The sequence below is a fragment of the Mustelus asterias genome, chromosome 9, assembly GCF_964213995.1.
Source record: "Mustelus asterias chromosome 9, sMusAst1.hap1.1, whole genome shotgun sequence".
In the NCBI taxonomy this organism is placed as follows: domain Eukaryota; kingdom Metazoa; phylum Chordata; class Chondrichthyes; order Carcharhiniformes; family Triakidae; genus Mustelus; species Mustelus asterias.
Window position 1 is genome coordinate 22,164,073 of NC_135809.1, and position 13,618 is coordinate 22,177,690.

At 43.4% G+C, this 13,618-nt stretch overlaps 1 protein-coding gene across 1 annotated transcript in view; it reads right to left on the minus strand.

Annotated features, from left to right (window-relative positions):
- The window catches only part of ptprq (protein tyrosine phosphatase receptor type Q), a 177,797-nt gene that overhangs the window by 20,066 nt on the left and 144,113 nt on the right, over positions 1 to 13,618 (minus strand). Inside the window, exons 48-50 of the mRNA XM_078221104.1 lie at positions 12,594 to 12,722; positions 3,865 to 3,891; positions 3,231 to 3,312 (exon numbers count right to left, since the gene is read on the minus strand). Coding sequence (XP_078077230.1) covers positions 3,231 to 3,312; positions 3,865 to 3,891; positions 12,594 to 12,722 — 238 coding nt within the window. The remainder of the gene's footprint in view (positions 1 to 3,230; positions 3,313 to 3,864; positions 3,892 to 12,593; positions 12,723 to 13,618) is intronic.

Genomic DNA, 13,618 nt, shown 5'->3' on the forward strand with positions numbered 1-13,618 from the left:
CTCCAGCAACACATGTTGCACTATGTGGACCACAGCAGTTTAGGAAGGTGGCTCACCATCACCTTCTAAAGGGTAGATACGCTAGGCAACAAATGCTGGCCTTGTCAGTGCAGCTCAAGTTTTGAATGAAGTAAAAAAAATACCATTAATATATTTTTTTATTCATTTGTGGGACATGGGTGTCGCTGGCTGGCCAGCATTTATTGCCCATCCCTAGTTGTCCTTGGAGGGGCAGTTGAGAGTCAACCACATTGCTGTGGCTCTGGAGCCACATGTAGGCCAGGCCCGGTAAGTTTGGCAGATTTCCTTCCCTAAAGGACATTAGTGAACCAGGTAAGTTTTGCCGACAATCAACAGTGGTTTCATGGTCATCAGTAGATTCTTAATTCCAGATTTTTTTTTATTGAGTTCAATTCCCACCATCTGTTGTTATGGGATTTGAACCCCGGTCTCCAGAACATTAGCTGAGGTTCTGGATTAATAGCCTAGCGATAATACCATTAGGCCATCACCTCCCCTATCCCGTGGTGTTCACTGACTGTGGAATACAAGAGATGTGCTTCTTTTGGACGTTAGCAATTTATTTCCCAAAAGAAAAATGAATACACACCAAGCTAGAATAATTAATCATTTAAAACCATCACTTTGAACTACATTAATAATTAGGTGTGTGCGTGTCCTGTATGGCAGAAAGAATCATACAAAACTAATTAACAGGTACCCAGTAGCAGAGGCATGACTAGAATAAACAGATGACTGGAATAAATAATGACTGGAATAAATAGATGACTGGAACACAATGGATGTTGATGCTATTTCTGAAGACTGTGGAACACCCAGCCTACCCATTCATTCACTCTAATGCTGCACGATGTGTTAAAAAGCAGACAGGGCTAATCGTCATCACAGCATCAGGTGCAGTGCAGGCAGTTGTGAGGTTAGGTCACAGCCCAGCACAAGAAGGCACAAGGCCACTTCTTTCCCAGGAGGAATAGATTGATAGCCAGCCAACTGAAGGAGCTCAGTAACAGAGGCACAACTAGAATACAATGGAAGGGGCTGGAATATAAATGCCTTCCATTTCAAAATGACTCAACTAAATTATTCACAAGAGCTGTCTTATTCTTAAATCTCTGGGCAGAGTTCCATCCAGTCCATGACAGTGGAAAACATGGCAGCGCGACCCACTTAATTGTGGGAGAGGCCGCACCTCCGTCTCTCACACAGTGGGATGTGCCTGAAGTAGGAATCCTGCCTGCCAGTATTAGGATGCTAAATGGGCTCATTAATGAGGAAATTGATAGCTCCACCAGAATTTGGTGGTGGGTCTCAGGGACTAAATAGGAATCCAACAGCTTTTCTGTGCTTCCTGAAGGCTGTCCAGCAAACTCTATTAGGCTTGTCAGTGGCCTACTTGAGGCAGGGTCCTTGGCTGTCAGGCACCCAATGCCCAATCGAGAGACCTGGCACTAGAAAGGGGAAGCCACTGAAATCTCCCCCTGCCTGTTCCTCGGAGCCCCCTGCCCCCTCACCCTAACCACAGCACCCTGTCCCATTTACTCACAGTTCTTCCTCACTCACCTGAGTCCAGGGATCTAATAAAAATCCCAGGTGATGTCACTGGAATACCACCGGCAGTGGCCACAGCTCCTGATGGCCTCTGACTGGCTCTTGGCAGGTGGATTTTCAACGGCCAAGATCCTAAATCCCAGGCAAAGCCCAGTCCCTGCCAGTTAAGTACCTGATAGACACTTTCTGGTCAGGCCTCCCCTGTGGAAGCAACATGGCTTTCCTACTGGCTCTCTAACCTGTGGGCGGAATCCACACCGGGAACATAAAATCCAACCCTCTCTGTGGAACGCAAGCAGCGGCAAAAGACAACACATTATTTTTCCCACTTGGCAGGATTTTAGACATGAAGTTTGACAAAGAGACAGAGTCACATCCAATGACAGAGAAAGCCAGGAAGAATGAACAAAAGATATGGCTGCTTGGGGAGCCCATTTGTTTCCCCACAAGGAACATATGTGCCATCAATGTTATCTACTGTGGTGCTTTCTTGTGTTGATAATATATGATATACATTTTTTTTAACACCAAACTTAAGCTGCTTCTAGGTGCTTGCTTAGTGGAAAGAGTAATTGAGATGAAAGTAGTCTTGTGCCCTCTTGTGCTTGGCAATGATTCAACTGCAACCAACTGTTGCATTATATCTGATACTGTGGTAGTTGGTTGGCCCCTGTCTGGATATCTAATGGCATTTGAGTGACAGGATGGGACGCCTGAATGTTGCACTGTCTTCAGAAGTAGCATTCTCTTCCACTATATTTCAGTCACGCCTCTACTACTAGGCACTCCGCCAATGTGCACGTTGATCTGCATAGCAACGGATGGATTATCATCTGTGAAGTCTTATCTCAAAATTCTCTCCATCTGATACCCCATTTTGTTATAGTTGGATAAGAAAGCTTTCTGCAGTCTACTGGAGTAGTCTGAGCATTCACCAATGGTACACCAATGATAATGTCTTGCTGTGAGCTCCACTGTGGTTGGCCATGAAATTACCACAGAGATATGAAATATAACCATAAAACCATAACAGTAAAGCAATGGCCTAGTATTTACCTGTTAATCTTCATGAATTATATAAAACAGTAACTAACTATGACATATTTAAATCAGATATATTTCTTTCATTTTACTCTTTCTATTCATTTTTTTGCTGCTTTCCAAGCTCCACACTACCTGCTTCCAAGTAGAATGGCAGGATAGTCAGGGTCATTGCGCACCAGAAATCGAATTTCAAGTACAACTTCAGGCTAAATTTCAAACTCAGGTTGCTGTGAATGGGTATCCCAATGTGTTAAAATGACCTTGATCCTGCCCAGAAGGACAGAACATTAATTCAACTGAGTTCTTTGTGCTTTTATTCAAATCTGTCTAATGATGGCTCACAGTGGCATCCCATCAAGAAAAATGTCAATGTGGGGTGGTCTGCAGAGGATCAACCTGCACTGACATGGTTGGTAAATGATTCCGATCAGGTTGCCACATATAGTGAAGAACCTAAACCAGTGTAACATTACTAAATAAACATTAAACCTGGTAATTGGGTATTGATTATCAAGGGCAGGGTTCTCACTGGTCTCACATGCACTAAACTAGACATGAATTGTGACATGTGAAGCTGCTAAATTCTTGGTGTGTTGTGACAACTGTTGGAGACATACCGAAAATTCTTCTTGAAACTTCAGGTTGTTGTTAATACACAGGTCTTCTACGTGCTGAAGGAATGACTTCTTGTTAATGGGCCTGTGGGTCAGATTGAATTTTAATAATTACAAATTCATAGAAGTTTTGTTCAAAGTTTGCCTTTTATGTATAGGCCGTTCTGCTGATGATGAAGTGTACTCAAAGATTATCTACAGTTAAGTCCCCGCACATCTTGAGAATTAGGCACAACTATGTTTGATAAGGTAAAGTGGGTGATGTGTTTGAAGGGACGGTTAATATACAGTACGTGGATACAACAACCTTTGAGGATTTTTGTGCAACGTGAAGCTCTTTCTTGGAATTTGCAATAAAAAGTAAGAATGCATTCAAAGAACCGTCATTCTAATAATGACATCTTTCCTGCACTCTAAGGAATTTAAGTAAGCCCAGATTGCTTCCAAAGCTGAAACACAGATATGTACGGTCCACTCCAGAGGGAGACAAAAAGTCCTTCTCCAGTTACCATGCAATTGGTCATGCTTTTATGATTTATACTGTTTGCCTTTTAATCTGACAGAAAATAGAAAGGAAATCATGTCAGATTTTACCAAACAATGAACAAAAACCACAGAGAAATTTGCAACTACTTACTTGAGAGATTTCCTATAACTGAGTAACCTGCAATGCAGAGATTTTTCACAATTTTGTATTTTCTAGAAACACTTTGCATTTGCTTTATAGTAGTCACAATATACAAAAAGCAGCTTATAACAATGGAATTTGCAACAAATATTATACTTTGTGAAAACTGAGAACACATCACATCCACTCATTAAACTAAATCAATATACATGATTTAAACGCAAATTATTAAGGCCTGAACACAGTATGATGAGATTTAAATAACATTATAAAGTGCATACATATAAAACTGCATTATTAAAAATAAGAAGTTGAATTTGACAAGATTATTGGTGTTTAATATTCATTTACCTTCAGAGGTATTTTAATGACAGCTATTTCATAGAAATCGTAGAAACCCTACAGTACAGAAAGAAGCCATTCGGCCCATCGAGTCTGCACTGACCACAATCCCACCCACGCCCTACCCCCATATCCCTACATATTTTACCCGCTAATCCCTCTAATCTACGCATCCCAGGACACTAAGGGGCAATTTTTAGCATGGCCAATCAATCTAACCCGCACATCTTTGGAGTGTGGGAGGAAACCGGAGCACCCGGAGGAAACCCACGCAGACACGAGGAGAATGTGCAAACTCCACACAGACAGTGACCCAAGCCGGGAATCGAACCCAGGTCCCTGGAGCTGTGAAGCAGCAGTGCTAACCACTGTGCTACCGTACCGCCCTTTCATTGTGTTGCACTATAAGTCAAGTCAGGCTAAGATAACTGTGCTCTGATGAAGGTTCATCCTGACTCTAAATGTTGGCTCTATTCTCTCTCCACAGATGCTGTCAGACCTGCTGAAATTTTACCGCCCCACCTGCCATTGGAGCGGGCAAGGGGCGGACCATGGAAAGGTCCATTGACCTCGGGCGGGATTTTAGGGTATTGGGATGTGCGAGGCCGTAAAATCCTGCCTGCTATCTTATGCCACTTTAGAGAAAAAAATAAGGCAAAATGTGATTCTTGCCAGTACGGGGAGTGGTCCAAGTCTATTCATGGTGGGAAGCTGGCTGATGACTGCTAGAGGGTGCCATAGCGCATGCGCCTGATCTCCTAATGCACTATGCACAATGCATTGGTAGCTTGTCACTCCCCCAGACATCACCACTCTTACCCCCCTGATCATGCTCCCCTCCCGGCTGCCCCAATTCACTTCTGCTGCTGATCGCTGCCCCTGTTCAGCCCCCGCTGGCCGATCACAGCCCTAGTTCACTACCCCCGAGCTGATCGCCACCCCTGTCCACCCCCCGCCCCCCGGCCAATTGTCGCCCTCGTTGACCACCCTCCCCCAGTCGATCGCCGCCCCGGTGATCTCCAATTGCAGAGTATGCAGCTCCCCACTTGCAACCTCCCCTTCAAGCCACACTCCCTCCACTTCAGGCCTGTCCCTGCCTGTAGGCCCCACGCCTCCCCTTAGACCCCGTGGTCACCAGTGCCAGTGTTCTTGTGGGCAGTGCCAGGGTGCCAGGCTGCCTGGCAAGCAGTGCCAGGATGCCATGCTGGCATTTTGTGTGGGCTCTATTGGTGAGGTCCAGATCAAGCAAAAAGCCTGAGCCCCTGAAAACTTTCTAATTTTAAAAACAAATCCAGAAGATCACCTTAGCTGTGCGTACTCCAACTTTCTTCCCTTGCTCAGTGGGTCAACAATATATTGTCGGAGTGAGTGAGTGGATGCCTCACTCATTCACTGAGTTTCTAGCAAGCATGAGCAACTGTGTAAAAGAAATACACTTTAAGTGGTACCTACCCCCACCTCCTCTATTCAAATGACATGTTCTCCCACTGAACCTAAAAGACTCCAGCATGGTCAATGCTGTCAGAATTACAATGTGGAGTTGCCGGCGTTGAACTGGGATAGGCACAGTAAGTAGTCTCACAACACCAGGTTAAAGTCCAACAGCTTTATTTGGTAGCACGAGCTTTCGGAGCGTTGCCCCTTCATCACCTGATGAAGGGGCAATGCTCCGAAAGCTCGTGCTACCAAATAAACCTGTTAGACTTTAACCTGGTGTTGTGAGGCCACTTACTGTGTCAGAATTACTGACCCAGGAATTTCAGGTCCATTAAATTTACTTTTATGTCTTGAATGCTCTCTATGCTGTTTAAAAAATTGAATTTCTGAATGGACTTTCTTGACTGGAATCATTAACTGTTTATTACTGTTGAGCTTTATTCCCTTTTTAATTTTTAAAAATTTTACTATGGGTCTATCCTTTAAATTCTAAACTGTCCATTTTCACAGATGTTCATACTTTTATGACATATTTTTTCTAAATATGTCTTTCACATTTAGAGTATTGATTTTACTCCAAGCAATTTTATAGCTGAATCTCACAGCTGGACAGACTTTTTTTTATTAAATTTGTTATGGCCATAAACATATGTCAGTTTTCCATAACTTGCACGCTGCAAGTGTTGCCAAGGAATTGCAAACCACCAAATATATTAATTTGTTAGCAGTAATAGCAAATTCTACAATGCAATAATGAAGGCACATCATTCTGTGGCCTTCTTTGTGCTAGCATCATCTGGCTGTGACATGACGAAAAAGCACAAGGATTGAATATTATGAACGCTACAATGTCCATTTAGTATTATTTTTGTCATTACATGTAACAACATCATGCATTCAAAACTGAATAACAAACATAGACCCTGCAAACAGGAGCTAGAATATCTCTTCTTCCAAAACATGTTACATTTCATGAAACCGCAATCATTATTTAAGTTATATCATATTTAATCTATTACAATGCTGAGCACAGGCGGCAGAAATACTTTATCCTTCCTAAGTTTTGGAAAATTATTGGGGGCAATCTTGAACCCACACTCGCTGTCCACGGGAATGGCGGCGGAGGCTCAAGATTCAGCGAAACCCGGAAATTGTGAGATCGTGATTTCTGATTTTCGTCACCCCTCTCAGGTTCACGCCCATAAAGGCGATGTTTTGAGGGGGAAGGTGGGGTGGGCGGGAATGCTGGCATTGACTGTTTGTGGGTGGGAAGGGGTCCAATGTGGCGATGTTCGTGGGGAGAGGGGCGGGGGGTGATGCTAGCATTGAAGAAAGGAGTTTTGTACCCATTGAGGAATTTTATTCACTTCTCCCCTTTACTTACCTCGCCTGTTCAGTTAATAACAGGGTGGTTGAAATCCTCCATGATTATTACCTTATGCTCTTTTACACAATCCCAAATTTGTCTTCACATTTCTCCCACCTCCCTTCCACTATTCGCTGGACTGTAGACTACATTTATTAGTGTGATGGAATCTTTATTATCTTTTATCTCAATCCATTTGGATTCACTTTCTGACTTTCTGATAGCTACGTCCCATTTTCCTACTGCCATTATGTTATCCTGAGTAAGTACAGCTATTCCACCTCCCTATTTTCCCTCTCCAGCTTTTTCTAAATATGTCCATTGTTCTTACCTGATACATCTGCTACAAGCAGACCATCAACCCCCACTATAGTAACAATCTGCCTATTGCACTCAAAGTCACCTTTTCCCTCAACGTTTTGTTTCAGGATTAATAGAGATGCAGACAATTTTCTGCATTCAAAGGCACCAAATATTTAGCTGAGCATTGCTGAGAAAGGCCAGGACTTTCATATTCTCTCGCACTGGACAGCAACAGGAGTATTACAATGGTTGCCTAATTTTACAGCAATGTTCAATTTCCCAAAGTACAGAAAAAGTTACTCCTGGCATCCATATGGATGAATGCCGAGTTTCTGCTGATCCTTGGACACAATCTCCTGCTCTTCCTCAACTAAGAGCTGTAACATACATGGTCCTGTGTTACCTCCTCAAGAGGAGAATCAGTATCTATCCGAGTGCGTGTAGCTATTCTGCTACTTGGAACAATTGGTGAGAATTACTGTAAATTACTGGTATTGCTTGATTAAAATTTCATCAATTGATAATACTCCTGATAAAATTAAATTGCAGCACTTTTGACTTAATACTCACTAACAGACATAGAAAGAAGGGTCATGTTCCTGGTTTGAAGTGTTAATTGGCTGTCCAAAGAGAAACGTAGCAGCCATAAATTCATTTATCTGAACAAATTTCTGTACCTTTGTGAGAAGTCAAACAACCATGGTGCCTGAAAGCAAGCCTATACACCAGCCTTCGCAAAATCTTTAAAGGGAAGGGAAGGTAAGGCCTGCAAGTGACCTCTCCCGACCCATCTCCCCAAAATGGTGATTCTGGGACCCCCACCTCCGGCTCCAAGTTGAGCTTATCTGTATCCCCCGAGTCCTCTCCAATGCCCTTTGAGTAGTGTACACCATGGAGAGTGCTGGCTACATGAGTGCTCACCTCCGAATTCTCCCTCAGAGGTAAAGGTACCAGATTCATGCTTATGTAGATCTCGTTGTTAAATGGCCACACCGGAGCCCGCTGAATAACCGGTGAGGGGGAAGTCCTGAAGAATGTGTTCGCCAATGTCATAGCAATGTATTAAACTGAGCTTCTTGGGGTCCAGCAGTATGTTTCATGCCACTCACCGGCGAGGGGCCGGTAAGGTCGAAACTTGGCAGCGCGAATCGCGCTGTCTGGATTTTGAACACGTGCCAGCATTCCTGTAGATGGAGAGTGCCAGCTCAAAATCGCCTCCACAGTATTTTGTATATGCACCAAAGGTTTTGTGTTACAGCCACAGGTTTTGCTGTCATTAAAACTAGTTACTAGGCTGTAAAGGTGCACTCTGAATGATGGGCAAGGTCTGATTAAAGGAATGATTGGTGACTCTGAACCTAAGACAATATTAAAGAAAAAGGCCAAGGATTTGTTACAGTGATGCAGGTCCCTATCTTGTCCTGGCTAACAGGCAAAGCTGATAGTCTGAGTAATAGATGTCAAACATTTTAAAGTTTATTATTATTGTCACAGGTAGGCTTACATTAACACTGCAATGAAGTTACTGTGAAAATCCCCTAGTCGCTACACTCCAGCGCCTGTTCGGGTACACTGAGGGAGAATTTGGCATGGCCAATGCACCTAACCAGCACGTCTTTCAGACTCTGTGAGGAAACCCAAGCAGACTTGGGGAGAACATGCAAACTCCACACAGACAGGTGACCCAAGGCAGGGATCGAACCTGGGTCCTTGACGCTGTGAAGCAGCAATGTTAAACACTGTGCCACCATGCCACCCATTTGTTGATTACTGCTCTAAAGGACAGCTTTGGTGTTTGAAATGAAAACCACTCTACATAATATTTTTTGTGGTTGTGTGTGTATGCTTGTGTATCAACAAATGAGAAGGAGAACAAGATACACGATGAGCTTGAAGGAAGCTACTATACTGAATTTCCCAAATTTCCTTTCAATCCAACAACAATATGGATATCGTGCCTCTGATGTAGTAAAATACCCCAAGGCGCTCCACAGGAGATTTATTGAACAAAATGTAACACTGAGCTTCATAAGAAGATACTAGGGGGAGATGACCAAAAGCTTGGCTAATGAGGGGTTTTAAGGTGCATCTTAAAGTAGAAAACAGAGGTGGAGAGGCAGAGAGGTTTAGTGAGGGAATTTCAGAGCTGAGGTCCCAGACTGTACAGGCAAGGCACCAATAGTGGAGCGGTTGAAATCAGGGATGCTCAAGAAGACAGAATTGGAAGAGTACAGATATCTCGATGGATTGATGGGCTGGAGGCGATTGCAGAGATGGGGAGGAGTGAGGCCAAGGAGGGAATTGAAAATAATCACGAGATTTTTAAATTTCAGTCATTGCTTGAGTGTAGCTCAGTGAGCACAGGGCTGATGGGTGAATGGAACTTGACAGAAAGAAAAACATGGGCAGCAGAGTTTTGGATGACCTCAAGCTTGTGGAGGATAGAAAATGGGAGGCTGACTAGCAGAACATTGGAACAGTCATGTCTGGAGTTAGCAAAGGTCTGGAGGAGGATTTCAACTGAGGTAAGGGTGGAAAATAGAGAATGTGCTGGTGGTGGGGGATGGGGCAGTACAAAATGGCCAGTAGCAGTTTACACCCTACATCATTACCTTTCTCATTGCCCCTTTATTCTGAAACCACAGCCACTAAGCTGATTTGGAGGTCATTTGGTAATCAGGTTCCTGAAATGCTGAAATTCGGGGGTGGATTTTGCTAATTCCACAGTTCCTGTTACAGCAGCTTAATATACTTTTGCGTGAAATTACGCAATAATATGTCAGGATAGCAACACTTCCACAGATTGAGTACTTGACTTACTGGATGACATAAATTTCCTTGCGTCTAAAGAATAACGAGGAATAACTGGAAGAAAGGAGTCAGCAGAATGTTAGTTTGTAAATAACTAAATGTTGATATTGAAAGTCAATGTGCAACATGCTTTAACATGTCTGTCTTTATTGTCAGAGCATGCGCTAGTAACACACAAGCACTGTTATGGGTAAGCAGCTACATTCTTGCACAATACATGCAATTCTTTAATCTGAGAATCAAGACAGGTGGATGCACATTGTCACATCAGATATTATCAAGTAATTCATGCTTTAAAACATGGTCACTCACAGAGGGATAATAGATGCAAATGCAAATTAGAGATTTAGCAGACCAATGTAGATACAAATACTCAACTCAGAAAGAAAACAGAAATGTGTCTTTTAAACTATCCAAAGTTGTTGATAGTAGGCATGAAAGTACTGGGAAGTGGTCTATGTGTCAAATAAAGAGAAAAATAACATCTAATTGACTCATTTATTTTAGTTCTTCTGCTTCACACACTATCCTGAACTGAACAGCGCAGATAAAGTGCATGTTCCATTGGATCAAACCGATATACATTTCATATGCATATTCAATGCAAAGAAATTGAATACAGGGAATAAAACTGTCACAGTACACATTTTAATCACTGTGTGGGATTATGAATGCCACCTGCAGATGTGGGCACTTTATGTTTGATTTTAGATCCTGTAAATGCAGAAGTGCTGAGGGAAACTGTGCACGTGCTTTATTTATATCTACACTCAGAGATAGTTTTCCTCCTCACCATCATTTTTATTTGCTGGGGGAATGGGTAGCATTGGGGAGCCACTGGAATTTTATCCACCGTGGAAATGAACCCTTGACTGAAGCGGCCTTTCTAGTTTCTGGGTCACTTAAATGCAGGTGGTTTCCCAGATTACGTTGGGAAGTTTCACCAAAATGGGAACAGAATTTAACAATGGCAGACTTTCAAGTGCCACCAAACTTCCTGAAAAAAAAAATTAAAATTATAATTACCAGTCTTCCTCCCTCATCAGTCTTTTCATGCTTTTTCAGTGTTTGCCTAGGCACAGACGTGAACAAAAACAAAATTGGGGCCCGCAGCTACTATCAGGAGAACATTGGATCTGCTGGACAGCACTTTCAGCCAAACAACTAAAGGACACGAGTTACAAGAAGCACACTGGATGGCATTCACTGAATTGCATATACTTCACACACACAGCAGCCTGGGCACCGAATAATGGGCAAGACGCAAGGAAGTGGGGAAACAGCGAACATGCTCCTGTACAGCTTTCTATCCTAACCTGCTATTTGGCTTTCCAAAGAAAGGGGAGTCTCAATGTTTTACTTATAGAATCATAGAATCCTACAGTGCAGGAGGAGGCTATTCGGCACATCGGGTCTGCACAGACCACAATCCCACCCAGGCCCTATCCCCATAACCCCATGTATTTTACTCGAGCTAGTCCCCTGGCACTAAGGGCAATTTAGCATTGCCAATCCAACTAACCCGCTCATCTTTGGACTGTGGGAGGAAACCGGAGCACCCGCAGGAAACCCACACAGACACGGGGAGAACGTGCAGACTCCGCACAGTGACCCAAGACGGGAATCGAATCCGGATCCCTGGCGCTGCGAGGCAGCAGTGTTAACCACTGTGCCTCCGTGCCACCCAAAGCTATGCAAAGACAAATTATATTACTTCACCCTCCCCTACATTCTGGAAACTTTCTAAATGTTTTCAAACACAATTCCCTCATTATTACATTTTTAATTGATCATTACTTTGACATATTTTTATTCACTGCAATCAGGGGTAAGCATTACTTGAATATTTGCTTAAGCTCTTCAAACTGCATGATGTATAATAAAATGTTGTTACAGAATGAAGTATTTACTTGAATGAATAGCTCCTTAAAATTTGCAATATTTAGTGTACTTTTGGAAGGATGAGCATTTAAAAATATTACAATTAAGGCAGAATCTGAATATAATGTTACATCAGGTACAGACAGTGAGCTGATTAAGTAGTTGCATGCTAATATTCACTCTTTAAAGCACGCACACTCCACAATCAGTTCTCTTATCCCTGTACACTGGACTTCTGATTTATTTTGTTGAACCAATTGTGCCAAATCACGATCAAAATATAATTACAATTTATCATGTTAAAATAATGTATCTTTAAAATAGCTGCTTAATCTTTCTTTAAATCAATTGAAAAAATGGTGACATCATCTTAAAGTAGAAACAACAAGTTGCTGCGTTTTCTTTCATGAAAGATGGAAGCCCAAGGAAGATTGACTGCTTTTATGTACGTATGTGTGAAGTGTCCAAAAGATGGAGTTTGGCCTTTTAAAAAGGAGTTGAGTGACCTCAGTAAATAACAGCACTGCAAACACTTCCAAACAAGTACAGGTCAGCATAGGGTCATGACTCTTTGGTTGCTAGGATATTGGAAGCTTACCGTGTCAGCTTCTCTTCCTTTAGTTCCAGGTCTGTCACTGCAATCATCTGGTCCAGCTTGAATTTAGTGTCAATAATTTCCGCATCCCTTGGAGAGTATGTGCCCCCTTCCTTCTGCTTCTGTCTTATTCTGTATGAGGATCACAGGTACCAACATAACCCAGTATACACAGCACAAGAGATTACTAGAAATATTAAACCATTCCATTGGCTGCAGGGTGATAGAAAATAAACTGTAAGGGATTTTCACACTGGACCCGATTTGAACTCTGGCAAAACAATGCAAAATTATCAAGAACCTTGTTTTCACGGTCTTACGGGTCCCGGATTTCCGGCATAATCAGCCTCGTGCCGGGAAGGATGCGAGGCTGATTTCAATATTTAAATCAACGTTAATGCTGATTTAAATATTATTAATGAGTCCAGGACGCTATTGTTCAGGTTTACTTGCCTTAGCGGCCTCACCAGTGAAAGTCCTCAGCAGCGAAGATCATGTTTGGTCCCCATCAGCGGGGACATGATGTGATGGCCTCACCAATAGGACCAAAGGCCATTAAGGCCCCTCTGGAAGGTCAGTAGCAAGGGGAGGCAATGCCCCTTGGGGACCCTTGCACTGCCTGCCTGGCACTGCCCACCAGGCACTTGGCAGTGCCAAGGGTGCCGTGCCTGAGGTGGCGGGGCATAAGGGGAGGCGGGTGAGGGGACTGCACACTCTGCAATGATGTTCAGCTAGGGTGGCGATTGACCAGGCCGAGCTGGGATGGCGGGGGATGGGGGGGGGGGGGGGGGGATTGACTGGGGAATGGGTGGGGGGTGATATTCAGGGGTGTGGGGGCACGATTGGCTGGGGATGCCAGCAATCGTGGGATAGGGGAGGTGGGCGATATCCGGGGGGAGGAATGTGACTGACCGATCTCTCTGTTCTGTTGCAGAGAACAGAGAGATCTGTACATGCACGATTAGGTCCTCTATTGTGAGCAGCCGGCTTTCTGGTGAGCTTAGGCCCCACTCCCTCCCCCTACTGGC